This window comes from Nycticebus coucang, chromosome 6 (assembly GCF_027406575.1).
Source record: "Nycticebus coucang isolate mNycCou1 chromosome 6, mNycCou1.pri, whole genome shotgun sequence".
Classification (NCBI taxonomy): domain Eukaryota; kingdom Metazoa; phylum Chordata; class Mammalia; order Primates; family Lorisidae; genus Nycticebus; species Nycticebus coucang.
In genome coordinates this window covers 19,816,125-19,831,818 of record NC_069785.1, presented here as the reverse complement: position 1 = coordinate 19,831,818, position 15,694 = coordinate 19,816,125, and the positions used below count along the sequence as shown (strand labels likewise).

At 41.7% G+C, this 15,694-nt stretch overlaps 1 protein-coding gene across 2 annotated transcripts in view; it reads left to right on the top strand.

Annotated features, from left to right (window-relative positions):
- LOC128587930 (signal recognition particle 54 kDa protein) overlaps nt 1-15,694 on the top strand; it is a 78,939-nt gene that overhangs the window by 42,020 nt on the left and 21,225 nt on the right. The window contains exons 1-2 of one of the 2 annotated variants that reach the window (XM_053594449.1): nt 6,939-7,204; nt 7,303-7,420. The exons of the other annotated variant lie outside the window; for it this stretch is intronic. Of the exons in view, the coding sequence (XP_053450424.1) occupies nt 6,942-7,204; nt 7,303-7,420 (381 nt within the window). The 5' untranslated portion in view covers nt 6,939-6,941. Of the gene's footprint in view, nt 1-6,938; nt 7,205-7,302; nt 7,421-15,694 lie in introns of those variants that run through there. 2 annotated transcript variants of the gene reach the window in all.

Here is a 15,694-nt window from a genome sequence, read left to right as displayed (position 1 = left end):
TTATGGTATTAATTTTTTATGACTCAAGTGTTTAGGAAAGGTCTTATGTAAGCCAAAGTATCTTTAAAAAAATAATTGCATAAAGAATGTAACTGATTTTCTTGTTTACTTGGGCTAAGATTTTATATCCCAATAGTTTTTTCATAAGCTAAAGTCTAGAATAACAGTAGAACATTGTATAACATATAAAAATGATGTATCGTATGTTCTGTGGAATGTTATAACGAAGTTCAGCCATAGAAACTTGGCGATAGAGAAAATAATGTCCTCTAAAGTAGTTTCTAATTAAACTGATGCATACCACCTTTTCTGGGTACACCTTTTTTTTGTTGTTTTCTATTCTCGGGTATCAATTTGCATTTTGAAAAGAAAAGGAAAATGAGACCCTTGGCCATAATAAACTTTATGGCTTCAATGATAGTGTTAAATGTTTTTGTGTCTGATTTGAATTCTATTTTCCAGAAGTAAAAATCACAATGGTAAGAATAGCACAGTCACCCACACCTGTAGTCTCAGCCACTTAGGAGACTGAGGTGAGAGGATTCTTGAGTCCAGGCGTTTGAGGCTGTAGTGCTGATGAACTGCCACTGCATTCCAGCTTTAGCAATTTAGCTAGACCTGTCTAAATAAATAAATGAACAAATGAATAAATAACAGTGGCAAAGGACAACTAATGGTCCAGGATACCTGGTTACCTAGTTCAGCTAACATTTCTCTATCTTTTTCTGTTAAAATGAGAGAGTCGGATATGTTCTCTAAAATCCTGATTTTAAACTGGTACCTTTAGTTATACAAGCTGTCTTTCAGTTCTCACAGTTTTTGTCAAGGTGCTGATGTTTGACAGCGTTAAGTACTATATACCAAAATCAAATCCTTTAATAATCTGAACAAATTTCCTTTTGTTCTTCACTATTATTAACATTCATTTCATGGGCCAGGTATGGTGGCTAATGCCTATAATCTTGGCACTCTGGAAGGCCAAGACAGGTGAATTGCTTGAGCTCAGGAGTTTAAGACCAGTCTAAGCAAGAGGGAGACCCTGTCTCTAAAAATAATGGGTGTTTTGGTGGGCACTTGTAGTCCCAGCGACTTGGGAGGCTGGGGCAAGAGAATCACTTGAGCCCAAGAGTTTGAGGTTGCTGTGAGCTGACACCACAGCACTCTACCAAAGGTGCCAAAATAACACACTGTCTCAAAATAAATAAATAAATAAAAATTCATTTCATGGCTTGGCATGGTGGCTCACACCTATAATTCCAGCACTTCGGGAGGCCAAGTCAGGAAGATTGCTTGAGTTCAGGCATTTGAGACTAGCCTAATCAAGAGTGAGACCCTGTCCCTAGAAAAAGCAGAAAAATTAGCCAGACATGATGGTATACACCTGTATTCCCAGCTACTAGGGAGGCTTAAGCAAGAGAATTGCTTGAGCCGAGGAGTTTGATGTTGCATGATGTTGCAGTGAGTTGTGATGACACCACTGTATTACTAGCCCAGGAGACAGAGCAAGACTCTTATCTCAAAAAAAAAGATTTCTTAACTTTCTGATAGCTGATAAATTTCCCAACTTCAACCATCAGCTAGCTCTAATAATCATGCCACAATAAAATTTTCCTGAATTTTATTGTTTCTTACATACATAACAAACAAAAAACGAGGTATAGCTCTCCTTAAGCCAGCGATTCTCAACCTGTGGGTTGTGACCCCTTTGGGGATCGAACGACTCTTTCACAGGGGTCACCTAAATACATATCAGATATATGCATTATGATTTGTAACAGTAAAAAAAACTAACAGTTATTAAGTAGCAACAAAAATAATTTATGGTTGGGGGTCACCACAACATGAGCAACTGTATTAAAGGGTCGTGGCATTAAGAAGGTTGAGAACCGGGCGGCGCCTGTGGCTCAGCGAGTAGGGCGCCAGCCCCATATGCCGAGGGTGGCGGGTTCAAACCCAGCCCCGGCCAAACTGCAACCAAAAAATAGCGGGGCGTTGTGGCGGGCGCCTGTAGTCCCAGCTGCTCGGGAGGCTGAGGCAAGAGAATCGCGTAAGCCCAAGAGTTAGAGGTTGCTGTGAGCGGTGTGACGCCACGGCACTCTACCCGAGGGTGGTACAGTGAGACTCTGTCTCTACAAAAAAAAAAAAAAAAAAAAAAAAAAAAGAAGGTTGAGAACCACTGCCTTAAGCTTACAGTGCTTATGTAATTATAAAACAAAAACAAATTTAGAAATATCAAAGTACAAAATGAAGAAAGGGCAATTAATTTAAATGTGATGTCATTGTTCTCAAAGTATATTTGCTGGCATATAAAATATAATGCTATATACATGCACAATGTATTGCAGTTTTATGGAGGATTTTTTTTGGATAAAAAGTGGTTTTTTATCATGTAATAAATGTGTTAACTCAGACTATTATTTTGTTCAAATAAACATATTACAGTGTGAAAGGAAGTCCTAAGTTCTGATATATAGTAATAATGCACTAACCTTGAATATGATGTCACATAACTAACCAAAAAAATTTATCAGTTATAAATGATAAATTTATAAATGATAACAGTTATAAATGATAACTGATAAATTGGTGGCAACAAAACCAGGAAATTTACTGGCGCTAAAGTCCTATGTCATGCATATTAATGTAAAAAGTTAAATTGATACAGTAATACCTTTTTTCAGTGCATTTAGGAGATCTACAAGGTGAACCATAAATTTGAATGAATTTCTTTTATAGGTTGCTCTACTACATAAAAATATATAAGCAAATATTTCAGTGAAAAATGGAAAAAAGTTTTTAAATTTGTGAAAGGATTTCAAGTTATGCTTGTATATACGGTAAAAGAAAGTATTTTAATATTTAAATAGAGAGAGCAGCCAAAGTATTTGAATGAGCTCTAATAAAAACAACTATGTCAGTGAGAATCATAGTTATAAATAATTTAATGTAAATAATTATTGACCTTTCTCAAAACATAGAAATGTTTATTAATAAAACCCAGTAAATAATTACATCCAAAACCAGAAAGCCATCATCACAGCCCAAATCTAGAGATTCTCTTTATCACTGGCATTCCTTCGATCAGAAATTGAGTCATTATCTTCCAAATTCTGCTCCAAATCCCAGTGACAATGTTCTGGACGTTAAGGTGTTGCATCCATCTTGAACCCAATGCTTCTTGCTTTTGAGCCATGAGTTAACAGGAATGATGTGATTACATTTCAAATGCTGGGAGATTAATTTAAACTTTACCTCTAGATCAGCTATGTAGCCTGTGGCTTGTTATTTTTGTAAAGTAGTTAATAAATGGGATGTGAAGTTTGCTGTAATAGTTTTCCCCCTACACTTTGCCAGGAGGGGATGATAACATTTATTTGTGTTGTGTTGAGTAGTTGCTCACCTAACACCTTAAGCCCTCTTACCTATAATATGGGCATATTGAGTATAAGGTAACTTTTTGATTCTTTAGAAGTAAAAATACATGTTGTAACCTGATAGTTCTGGTACTTTCCCTTTTATTAATGTGGTGTTGACTGCCACAAAAATTCTTATAATTTTGGCATGCATATGTTATTTTTTGCAGTTCCCTTATTTTCTCTCTTCATTCGAAATCATTTTAATAGCATATGCTTTAGTTTCATTTGGGTTAAAAGGTTGAATCATAAATGGAAAAACAGCAAAGAAATTGCTCAGTACATGATTGCAAGAGGGACTTTACCTAACAATTGCAATCAGTGTAACTGGCTTATTGTTCCCTCAATGAATCCCCAACAATAAAAAAAAAAAAAAGAAATTGCTCAGTAGATCTTGGTTATAAGATGGATAATTGAGATGATGATGACACTAAGATATTCCTGGTTGGGCCTTGAGGCTCCTCTGACACTGCCACATACAAGCTTTTCCTACTCAGGGGAAGGCAGCTATGACTGTGATCTGTTTTTCTTAAGCAAGATATGCTTGAAATGTGGCAGTCGGACCTGAAACAAGCAGCAAGTAAGATACACATAGGATGGTCGGGCATGGTGGCTCACGCCTGTAATCTTACCACTCCGGGAGGCCCAGAGTTCGAGATCAGTCTGAGCCAAAGTGAGACCCCATCTTATAGAACTAGCTGGGCATTGTGGCAGGTGCCTGTGGTCCCAGCTACTTTGGAGGCTGAGGCAAGAAGATCACGTGAGCCCATGAGTTTGAGGTTACCGTGAGCTATGATGGCATGGCTTTCTACCGAGTGAGATTATCAAAAAAGAAAGCTAGATATGCTAAGGTTTTATAAGCCTTATTCCACAGATGTCCCATATGTACATCAAGTGAGGACATATAATATATACATGTTTTCCTATTTCAGGAATCATGCTTGCTTGTTTCTATTTTTTATTTTATTTTTTTTGCAGTTTTTGGCCAGGGCAGGTTTGAACCCACCACCTCTGGTATATGGGGCTGGTGCCCTACTCCTTGGGCCACAGGCACTGCCCACTTTATATGTTTTTATAAATAGAAAGGGTAACTTGCTCCATAGTGACCTCCCTCTCCCTAAATGATAGGAACTATTACTGGATATCATCATGGCCCCGTACTTTCTGAGCTTGGAAAATCTATTATGGGTACATACTCTCAATTCTGCACATGCCATTTGATAGCAGGTAGGAGTGAACTCGTAAGTTGATGTGTCCCTTGATTTTCTGCACTTTCCTTCTTTCCTTCTTAATGTACTTAAAAAAAAGGATGGGTGGGCCGGTGGCTCATGTCTGTAATCCTAGCACTCTGGAAGGCTAAAGCAGGTTGATTGCTTGAGCTTAGTTCAAGACCAGCCTGAGCTAGAGCGAGACCCCCCCACCTCTACTAAAAATAGGAAAACTAGTAGGGCATGTGGGCTGGTCACCTGTGATCGCAGCTACTTGGGAGGCAAGAGGATCTCTTGAGCCCAAGAAATTGAAGTTGCTGTGAGCTATGATGATGCTGTGGCACTTTACTCAGGGCAACGGAGTAGTCTTAATAATTTCTTTTTAAAATCTTTCCACTTAGAATCAACCTAAAATGCATTTTTATCACTTTTTTTTCTTGTGTATCATTTTTAATGAAAATATATTTTCCTCTTTGAAGGATAAGATAATCTGAAAAGTATTGTCTCCCTCTCTCTAGACGTGTATAGATATATAATATCTCTATACACACACATATACACACACACACACAGAGCAATGTTAAAACCATAAGCATGTCTTGTTTATTTGATGCACATTCCTGGTTAACAAATTTTATTCAGATTTATTTTCTTAGCCTTCCATAGAAATGGGTAGATTTAAATTTTCCTTTTAGCTCTATATGTTTCATGATAAATTTAGGCCATAATTATGTTTTTAAGAATATAAATTGTAATACTTAAATTCACTTTTTGTCATAGTGCTACAATACAACTTACATTATAAAGCGAAAGAAAAAAAAGTTTGACATGTTGCTTTGTTGCCTACTTTTAGTGGAGCTCTAACAGTTTTGAAATAATGACAAAAATGTAAATGCCAAAAATAAAGCATTAGAATTTCTATTCTTTTATGTTCCTTTGAGTTGTTGATCTATAGTAAACTGCTCTTCAACTGCATGTTTGTGTTAAAAATATATTTTTAGGAAATAGTTCCATTTCATGTTGAAATATAACTTGCATTTTGAATTTTCAGTAAACTAAGATACAGACTTGTAAACTAAAAGGATGTTCTGCTTCAGCAGTGAAAATTTATGTTTAATTGCCAATTTGGAAAATAAAATCATGCATTTATAAACATTCCACAAATTTTTAATAATAAAATTGTTGATTGCCTTTCTTGCCAGTAAGAGGGAAGAGATTTTGAATTTATATAGTGTAGAGCTGTTGTTTATGAAGGCCCATTCATGACGTCTTTAACAATTGACTCTTTATTTTTGTTTTCAATTTATTGCAGAATTTAGTTTTGCTGTTTTGGACTGTCTCAACCCCTTGTTAAAGCCACCATACAGAGCCTGATCTTGTTACTAATCTATTTACTTCAGCAGCATCCTAGCTTGATTTTGTTATACAAATACAGAGCATTATGGATTTCTAGCCAGTTAAGGTATAGATGGTTTTGCTTTTAGATTCTTACAGTTTCAACAATATTAGAGGGTAAGGGAAAAGAACTTTTGCTCAGAAGAGAGAATATTTAAGGCCGTCAGGGTGTTGGGCGTGTTGGTGCCATGCGCAATAACATGTAGTAGGTCATAAAACTTGAAGGAACATTTCTGATTTGAGTCTGACATGAAAAAGGAATTTAAAGTGTCAGATAAAGGCATCTTGTAGCTGAAATAATGTATATTTCATTTTTGACCCACTTGTGAAGACTTTCATGTTAAAACAATAAAACACCATTTACCTGGAGATGCTCTAATTCGTTTGTTTAAAGTCAAACAGGGCAGCACCTGTGGCTCAAGGAGTAGGGTGCCGGTCCCATATGCTGGAGGTAGCGGGTTCTAAACCCAGCCTCCGCCAAAAGCCACACACACACACAAAATAAAGTCAAACAGTAACTGCTGCAGTGATAATTTTTGAAATATGGTTGAACACTGACAAAAACGGAACAAATCTGAGATACCCCCTTTACACACGCGCGCGGCCTGTAACAAAATATTCACTGAAGTCGTATCACTTCTTCCACAGTTACATTCGAGCACGTCAGGGAAGTGTAAGCAAAAATCACCCATGGAGCTCTTATTTCGAGGGTATTCTGCCAGACTGTCATCCATGTTAGGAACGTAACGTATAGCACGAGCCACTTGCAGCAGCCACGTTTCACCAGTAGCCTTTAAAGCACACTGCGCAGCTGTTCTCCTTTTACAAGCACAGAAACCCAAGTTTGGGAGGGAGACTGCGCTGGGCGCAGCTGCGCAGAGGCTGCTCGGGGATCTCCGCCCAGCTTCAGGTACAGGTCCAGTGCATGACGTCACAGGTGGTGGCTAGAGGTGGCTCAGCGGGCTCCGGATACCAATCTGGCCGGAAGCGGTGTACCACGAGGCCCCGCCCCGTGTACCGTTCGGGCCGCAGTCAGCCGACTAGCTGTGTGCAGAGCCGGGCCCCGCCCCTCAGGCAGGCCCCGCCCCCAGCCGACCCCCGCGGCCCCGCCCCTCCCGGGCCACAGCCCTGCCCCACCCCTCCCGGCGGTCGGGTAGCTCTCCCTGCGGCGCGAGACGGGCGCTGCCGGTGAGTCTCACTTCCCGGTAGCCGGGCTTCGCCAGCGACTGGGAGGGGAGGCGGAGGATGGCAGTGAACTTATCGACCATTACCCTCTGTCTTGCCAGCCCCAGCAGCCCTGTGGCGGCCTCAACGATGGACCCGGACCCAGAGGGCCGTGTGGAGGGAGAAGTGTCAGCGTCGGGAGCTGCGGCCGCGGCGGCATTCGGGGACTCCGCGCGGCAGGTAGGTGGGGCCGCCGAGGCTGAGACCCGGAGAGTCGAGCCATCTTCTTGCCGTGTCCGCGGGCTGTCCTTTTGGCCTGTCTGGTTTTTCTCCTAGGAGGCCGCCCGCCAGGCGTGGTTTCGGGGTTCCTCCTCACCGTACCCCAACTCTGCTCAGTGAAACCGGTTTGAGGGAAGGCGCAGACGCCGGCTCCCGGCTGCCTTCGCTGGCCGCGCTGCAGACTGCGGCGCCCTGGGTTTCCGGGGGTGGGGGTAATAATTCCAGCGTCTGCTCTGCGAGCGAGAGGAGGAGGCATGTTTCCCCCGCTCCCCCCGACGGCGGCTGCAACCACTTTTCGGTCTCTTGCGCTAGCGCCTGCCTTGATAGCTGCCCTTTGGTTTCCTAACAGCAACTGTATGCTGAGCGTTTATGGGTTTTAATTCGATTGATCCTTACAATAACTGCTGGAGGTGGATGTTATCCTCATTTCACCAAGGAGGTAACTAAGGCTTAGAACTGTGCTGTCCAACAGAAATAAAATGTAAGCCCCATTGAAAATTGCAATGGGGAGGAAAAAAAAAAGTTGCAATGGAAAAATTTCCAGTTAAAAACGTAAAAAGTAACCGGTGCTAGTAATTTATAATATTATATCTTATTTAACCCAATTTATCAAAAACATTTCAACCTATAATATATGAAAGCTATTTTTTATTTATTTTTTAATATGGAAGTTATTAATGAAGTATTTTGTATTCTTGATTTGACTCTTTTCAAAGACTTTGAAATCCTATGTAATCTGCGTTTTTTTTTTTCTTTGGAGTTCCGTGTCATAGCTCACACAAACTCAAATTCATGGGCTCAAGCCATCCTTCTCCTAAGCCTACTGAGTAGCCGGGACTACAGATGCCCACCCACTACGCCTAATTCTTTATTTTTAGTAGAGATGGGGTCTTGCTCTTGCTCTTGCTCAGGCTGGTCTTGAACTTCTGAGCTCAAAAAATCCACTCTTCTGGGCCTCCCAGAGTGCTAGGATTATAGGCCTGAGCCACCACGCCCAGGCATCCTAAGTGTATTTTACTGGCTAAACATCTCAGGCCCTCCTGGCCTCATTTCAGCCACGTTTGACTAGTGGTTATTGTGTCCCACAACTGGCAGGGGTCCTCGAACTATGGCCTGTGGGCCACATGCGGCAGTGTGATTGTATTTGTTCCCGTTTTGTTTTTATACTTCAAAATAAGATATGTGCAGTGTGCATAGGAATTTGTTCATAGTTGTTTTTTTTTTTAAACTATAGTCTGGCCCTCCAACGGTCTGAGGGACAGTGAAATGGCCCCCTGTTTAAAAAGTTTGAGGACCCCTGGTTGGGTACAGTTTGAGATTGACTTTGGATGTGGTGGTCTAAATTAGTAGTTTAGGACCTTTGACCAAGTAAAAGCAATGAAGAAATTGCTTTAACTGAAACTGGCTCAGGAGTATTGAATTTTTGCTGTTAAAAACTTGAAGTTGTTGAAATATCTTCTAGTGCTTCATGAGAATGAAGCTTTTTCAGTAGCTTCCTTTTTGAGATTAAGTACCTGAATGTTATATAAGACTCTCTTACAGTACTTATAAGCTGTAATGTGCATTAATAAAAAAATTTTTCACATTCTAGTTTCTATGTGGAATTTTTTTGTTTTTTCTTCTGTGTCAGGAGGAGGAGGATAACAAGAAGGAATTCAGGAAACAACAGTAATTGATTAGGGAACCACTTCATTTTTAGTTGAGACCTGTTGGCAGGTACTCTTCAACTTAACCTTAAAGTCAACAGTGCTTTTTCCATTTAATTTTTCCTTATATGTTACTAGAATTGTTTTGTCATTACTTCAGCTTTGAATGTCTCTTAAATAGCAAAGTAAACATACCTGTACTGATAGATAAATGTTGTTTAAAGAGAGGCTCTTTGTTTTGGTTTTGGTATTGTTATTTTCATATTCTTGATTTAAAAAACAGATATTTAAACAGTAAAGAAGGCTGTAAAGCAAAAGGTAACAGTTTACAGGAACATGTCCCACTGCCCTTTCCTCACATTTTCATTCCCCAAAAGTAACTAATAAGTTCTGTCGTGTTCTGAGATTTTTCTATGCAAATACTACCTCTTCATTCTTGTTAAACACAAATGACTATCTCATTTGTCCCTTTTGCTTTCTTATGCATTGTTTCTAAGGCAGAAATATCTCTGGGAACCCCAGATATAGACCCAGGTATTTTGATCACAGTAAGAGAAAAGGCCAGTGCAGTGGAGATTTGGGTGGTGGAGAGGCTTTGGACACTTCTCAAGTTAGGGAAAACTGAGAAATCCCAAGTGCCATGTAGGGAAGGGATAGGAGAATGGGTCTAGAATTAGGTCTTTAACCAGGCCATCCAGTACTTCTTGTGACATTCTATCCAGCACCTTCTCTGAATAGACTTTTAACCAGAACCGCAGCCTCAATATTATTAAAGGAATTAAAATTTCAGTACAGTTTATTTATTTAGCACCTCTGTTACTGTAGAAGCTAAAGTAACTCCATCTTGGATGCTAATTGGCCATGTTAATTTATGATAAACTCCAATTTTGGGAATGCTTCTACAATTTCTTTTTTTTTTTTGTAGAGACAGAGTCTCACTTTACCGCCCTCAGTAGAGTGCCATGGCATCACACGGCTCACAGCAACCTCCAGCTCTTAGGCTTACACGATTCTCTTGCCTCAGCCTCCCAAGCAGCTGGGACTACAGGTGCCTGCCACAAAGCCTGGCTATTTTTTTGTTGCAGTTTGGCTGGGGCTGGGTTTGAACCCACCACCCTTGGCATATGGGGCCGGCGCCCTACTCACTGAGCCACAGGCGCCGCCCCAATTTCTTTTTTTTTTTTAAGAGACAGAGTCTCACTTTGTCGTCCTCGGTAGAGTGCTGTGGCGTCATAGCTCATAGCAACCTCCAGCTTTTGGGCTTAGGCGATACTCTGGCCTCAGCCTCCCGAGTACCTGGGACAACAGGTGCCCACCACAACACCTGGCTATTTTTTATTGCAGTTTGGCCCGCGCTACCTGTCTCTAAAATTTCTATAATACTTTATCTACTTTTACTACTTCATTTACTTTTTAATCTCCTTTGTTTACTATTAAATCCACGGCTGGGTACCTGTAGCTCAGTGGCAAGCTGGCAGATTTGAACCCAGCCTGGACCTGCCAAACAACGATGACAACTACAAGCAAAAAATAGCTTGGCATTGTGGCGGGTGCCTGTAGTCCCAGCTACTTGGGAGGCTAAAGCAAGAGAATCGCTTAAGCCCAAGAGTCAGAGGTTTTCGTGAGCTGTGATGCCACGGCACTCTACCCAGGGTGACAGCTTTGAGACCCTGTCTCAAATAAATAAATCATTAAATCTGGCCCTATTCACATAGCATTCTTTTCTTTCCCTGAGTGGTCAACTTCAGGTGTCCTACCCATTCCTTTCCTATGGTTCGGCGGGTAATAGCCCTGGAATCTTCTGTCTTAGGACTTCCTACGATGTGGTTTCTATTCCTAAGTCCGTATCAAACATTTCTTTCGAGAAACTGGATTTGTCTGCCTCTTTCTTCTTTCCTTTTTTTTTCTTTTCTTTTTTTGAGACAGAGCCTCAAGCTTTCGCCCTGGGTAGAGTGCTGTGGCATCACAGCTCACAGCAACCTCCAACTCCTGGGCTCAAGCAATTCCCCTGCTTCCGCCTCCCAAGTAGCTGGGACCACAGGTGCCTGCTACAATGCCTGGCAATTTTTTGGTTGCAGCCATCATTGTTGTTTGGCGGGCCCGGGCTGGATTCGAACTTCGAACCCGCCAGCTCAGGTGTATGTGGCTGGCGCCTTAGCTGCTTGAGCCACAGGCGCTGAGCCCCCCCCCCCTTTTATTCTTTTTTTTTGAGACAGAGTTTCACTTTGTCATCTTCGGTAGAGTGCTATGATGTCATAGCTCACAGCAACCTCAGCCTCTTGGGCTCAAGCAATTCTCTTAGCCTCCTGAGAAACTGGGACTACAAGGCACCCACCACACACTCAGCTATTTTTTAGACATGGGGTCTTGCTCTTGCTCAGGCTGATCTTGAACCTGTGAGCTCAGGTAATCCATCTGCCTCAGCCTCCCAGAGTGCTAGGATTATAGGCATGAGTCTTGGGTATCCTTTTCATTGGCCCCTTTGATTTTGAGGTTACATTTGCATAGCCCTCCTCACCTTGCAACAGTTACCAGGCACTCACTGTGGCTATAGAAGTCCCTACCTTCATGTTGCTAACAGCTTCATTGGGGAAGGTGATACAGAATATATTTTAAGTGCAGTACCTTATTTAAAGAAATTCTGGCTGCTGTGGGAGTTTATAAAAAGAAAACTATGGTTAAAAACAGGTCCTGGCTTGGTGCCTGTAGCTCAAGCAGTTAAGGCACCAGTCACAAACACCAGAGCTGGTAGGTTCGAATCCAGCCCAGGCCTGCCAAACAACAAGGACAACTACAGCCAAAAAATAGCTGGGCATTGTGGCAGGCTCCTGTAGTCCCACTTACTTGGGAGGCTGAGGCAAGAGAATCGCTTAAGCCCAGGAGTTGGAGGTTGCTGTGATGCCACCGCATGCTACCCAGGGCCATAGCTTGAAGCTCTGTCTAAAAAAAACAAACAAACAAAAAAAAAAACCCGGTCCTGAGGATGGGCAGGGTAGCTCATGCCTGTAATCCTAGAGGCCACGGTGGGTGGATCACCTGAACTCAGGAGTTCGAGACCAGCCTGAGTGAAACCCAGTCTCTACTAAAAATAAAAAAATTAAAAAAAAGAAATCTGAGGCAAGAGGATTTCGTGAGCCCAAGAGTTTGAGGTTGCTATGAGCTTGTAATGTCAACGGCATTCTACACAGGATGGCAGAGTGAGACTTTGTCTCAAAAAAACAAAACAGGGCGGCTCCTGTGGCTCAAGGAGTAGGGCGCCGGTCCCATATGCCGGAGGTGGCGGGTTCAAACCCAGCCCCGGCCAAAAAAAAAAAAAAAAAACAGGTCCTGAGAAACAGATTTATAATTTGATTAATATAAAATATAGTATAATGTCAGCTGATTTTGTACCTCACAATATCTTGCTGTTATGAAACTATCCTTTCAGATCTTTGGAGTTTGTTAAATGGAATTTGTGAAACAGTGAAAATTTTCTTACTTGCAAGTTTTTTATTTGTAAAAATGAAATGTTTGGAAAATTCAGTGGATAAGTTTCATTTATAATTATTGGAAATTTTTGTATTGTATTGTTTTCTGGTTGGTTTTACCTATCAATGCCTTCCATCACTGGGTTGGAATCACATGTCATATATGCAGTGAGTATCCCAAATCCGAATGCTGTATAAACTGAAATGCTTTGGGTGTTGTCATGATTCTCAAAGAAAATGCTCATTGGGGGTTGGCGCTTGTGGCTCAAGCGGCTAAGGCACCAGCCACATACACCTGAGCTGGTGGGTTCGAATCCAGCCTGGGCCTGCCAGACAACAATGACGCTGCAACAACAACAAAAAAATAACCAGGCGTTGTGGCGGGTGCCTGTAGTCCCAGCTACTTGGGAGGCGATGGCAGGAGAATCGCTTGAGCCCAGAAGCTGGAGGTTGCTGTGAGCTGTGATGCCACGTCACTCTACCTGGGGCAACAGCTTGAGGCTCTGTATCAAAAAAAAAAAAGAAAAAGAAAATGCTCATTGGAACATTTTGGATTTCAGATTTTTGGGTTTGGGATGCTCAGCTGGCAAGTATAATGTAAATGTTCCAAATTGAAAATATCAAAAATCTGGGCTGCGCCTGTGGCTCAGTCGGTAAGGTGCCAGACCCATATACCGAGGGTGGCGGGTTCAAGCCTGGCCCTGGCCAAACTGCAACCAAAAAAAAAAAAAAAGAAAAGAAAATATCAAAAATCTAGGACACTTGGATTTCAGATAAAGTATACTCAACCTGTATTGTCTTTCGTGGACTTTTTTACTTGCCAGTCTGGTTCCTTAAGATCAGAGGTTGACAAACTAAACTATAGCCTATGGTCCAGATTCAGCTAGTCTCTTGTTATTTAAAGTTTTATTGGAACAGAGCCATGCCCAGTCATTACGTAGTGTCCATACAAGTGGCTGTTTGTCCATAGTTGCTATGACAGAGTTCACTTGACAGATTGTATAACCCTGCGGTCCCCAACCCCCAGGCCACTTGGACCCTACTGTAAAGTGCACATTCGAGGGATCTAGGTTGCCCACACCTTATGAGAATCTAATGTTTGAGGATCTGAGGTGCAGTTGAGGCAGTAATGCTAGTGCTGGGACCGTCTACTTGCAGGAAAACAAGCTCAGGGCTCCCACTGATTTTGCATTACAGTGAGTTGCATAATTATTTCATTATATATTACAATGTAATAATAATACAAGTAAAGAGCATGGTAAATATAATGTACTTGATTCATCCTCCCCCCCCCCAACCTGATTCACAGAAAATTTGTCTTTCATGAATGCAGTCTCTGGTGCCAAAAAGGTTGGGGACCACTGATATAGCTTATAAAACCTTAACTATCTATTATCTGGCCTTTAGCAAAAAGTTTATCGACCCCCACTTAAAATGATAAACCTAAAATTCATATTTTCCTATATCAAAAAATTTTATTAAAGAAAGGCTTTAAGTAAAAGTCTCTTTAATAAAGATCTTTATGGGAACTGTGATTAGAACAAATAGAATGCCAGTTCTAATTAAGTGTTATGTATAGAGAATATCCCCTTTGTAGACTTTTTTTTTGTGTGTGGAGACAGAGTCTCAGTCGCCCTAGGGTGGCATCATAGCTCACAGCAACCTCAAACTCTTGGGCTCAAGTGATCCTCTTGCCTCTGCCTCCCCAGTAGCTGCAACTACTATACCTGGCTATTTTTATTTTTTATTTTTATTTTTTAGAGATGGGATCTTGCTCTTGCTCAGGCTGGTCTCCAACTCCTGAGCTCAGGCTATCCACCTGCCTAAGCCTCCCAGGGTGCTAGGATTACAAGTGTGAGACATTATGCCTGGCTTCCTTTGTAGACTGTTTTTTTTTTTTTTTTGTAGAGACAGAGTCTCACTTTACCGCCTTCAGTAGAGTGCCATGATGTCACAGGACTCACAGCAACCTCTAGCTCTTGGGCTTCTGCGATTCTCCTGCCTCAGCCTCCCCCACCCCCCAGCAGCTGGGACTACAGGCGCCCACCACAATGCCCGGCTATTTTTTGGTTGCAGTTCAGCCGGGGCTAGGTTTGAACCCGCCACCCTCTGTATATGGGGCCGATGCCCTACTCACTGAGCCACAGGCGCCACCCCCTTTGTAGACTTTTAAAAAAAAACTTTTGGAAAGATGATAGCCAAGAGTCAGAGTTAAGGGAGACTTCATACTAGTTGTTTTGACTCAGCCAGGATATTTATTAAAGTTGTTTAAGAAAAATAAAGTGGCTGAGCCAAGGAGAGATATTCCTTCTCCTTTACTTGTGTCTTAGAAAGGAAAAATTAATGAGAGACTGCCAGAAGGAGCAGTGAGAGTTCTGCTCTGATAGGGGTAGAGGTTTAGGGTGGAGCATGGTGGAATACTGTGGAAGATTTGAGTTTTTACTGATTGAACCTGTTGCATTGGTATTAGATCCATCCAATTAGTATGAAGACTGGAGGTCTAGGGCAGCGCCTGTGGCTCAAGGAGTACGGCGCTGGTCCCATATGCCGGAGGTAGCGGGTTCGATCCCAGCCACGGCCAAAAAAAAAAAAAAAAAAACCCACACACACACACACAAAAGACTGGAGGTCTAATCTAGCTCCACTAGCTTTCCTGTGTATAGGAAATTAAGGGATCCAAAAAGCTGAGTCATGGTCCAAAAGGAAATGCTGGTGTCTGGGCAACAATAAAGCAAATTTTATCTCAAGGGTAAATGTGAGATTGTATAGGAATGGCTCTTAGTGCCTGGGGACCTGGGTCAGGGGAGTTGTAGAAGAAAGGAGGCCTGGGTAAACCACTTGTCCTCATGTTCACCAATACAATAAATGGGCTGATTTTTCCTTATTGAGGGCTGTGATTTGTTTCAACCCTCAGGAGGGACTAGAGAGAATTGTAAGTTTTTCTTTTCAGCTTAACCCATAAATAGCCATATCAAAATTTTCATGATCTGCAGTTTGCTAGATGGCAGGTATAGTTGCTGTCAACCGTGTTCACGTATGTGTTCTTTGGGTTGCAGGTTAACTTAGATTCAAATCCTGGGTAATGACTAAATTTATTCTTGGGAAGTAAAGGTCGGAGAAAA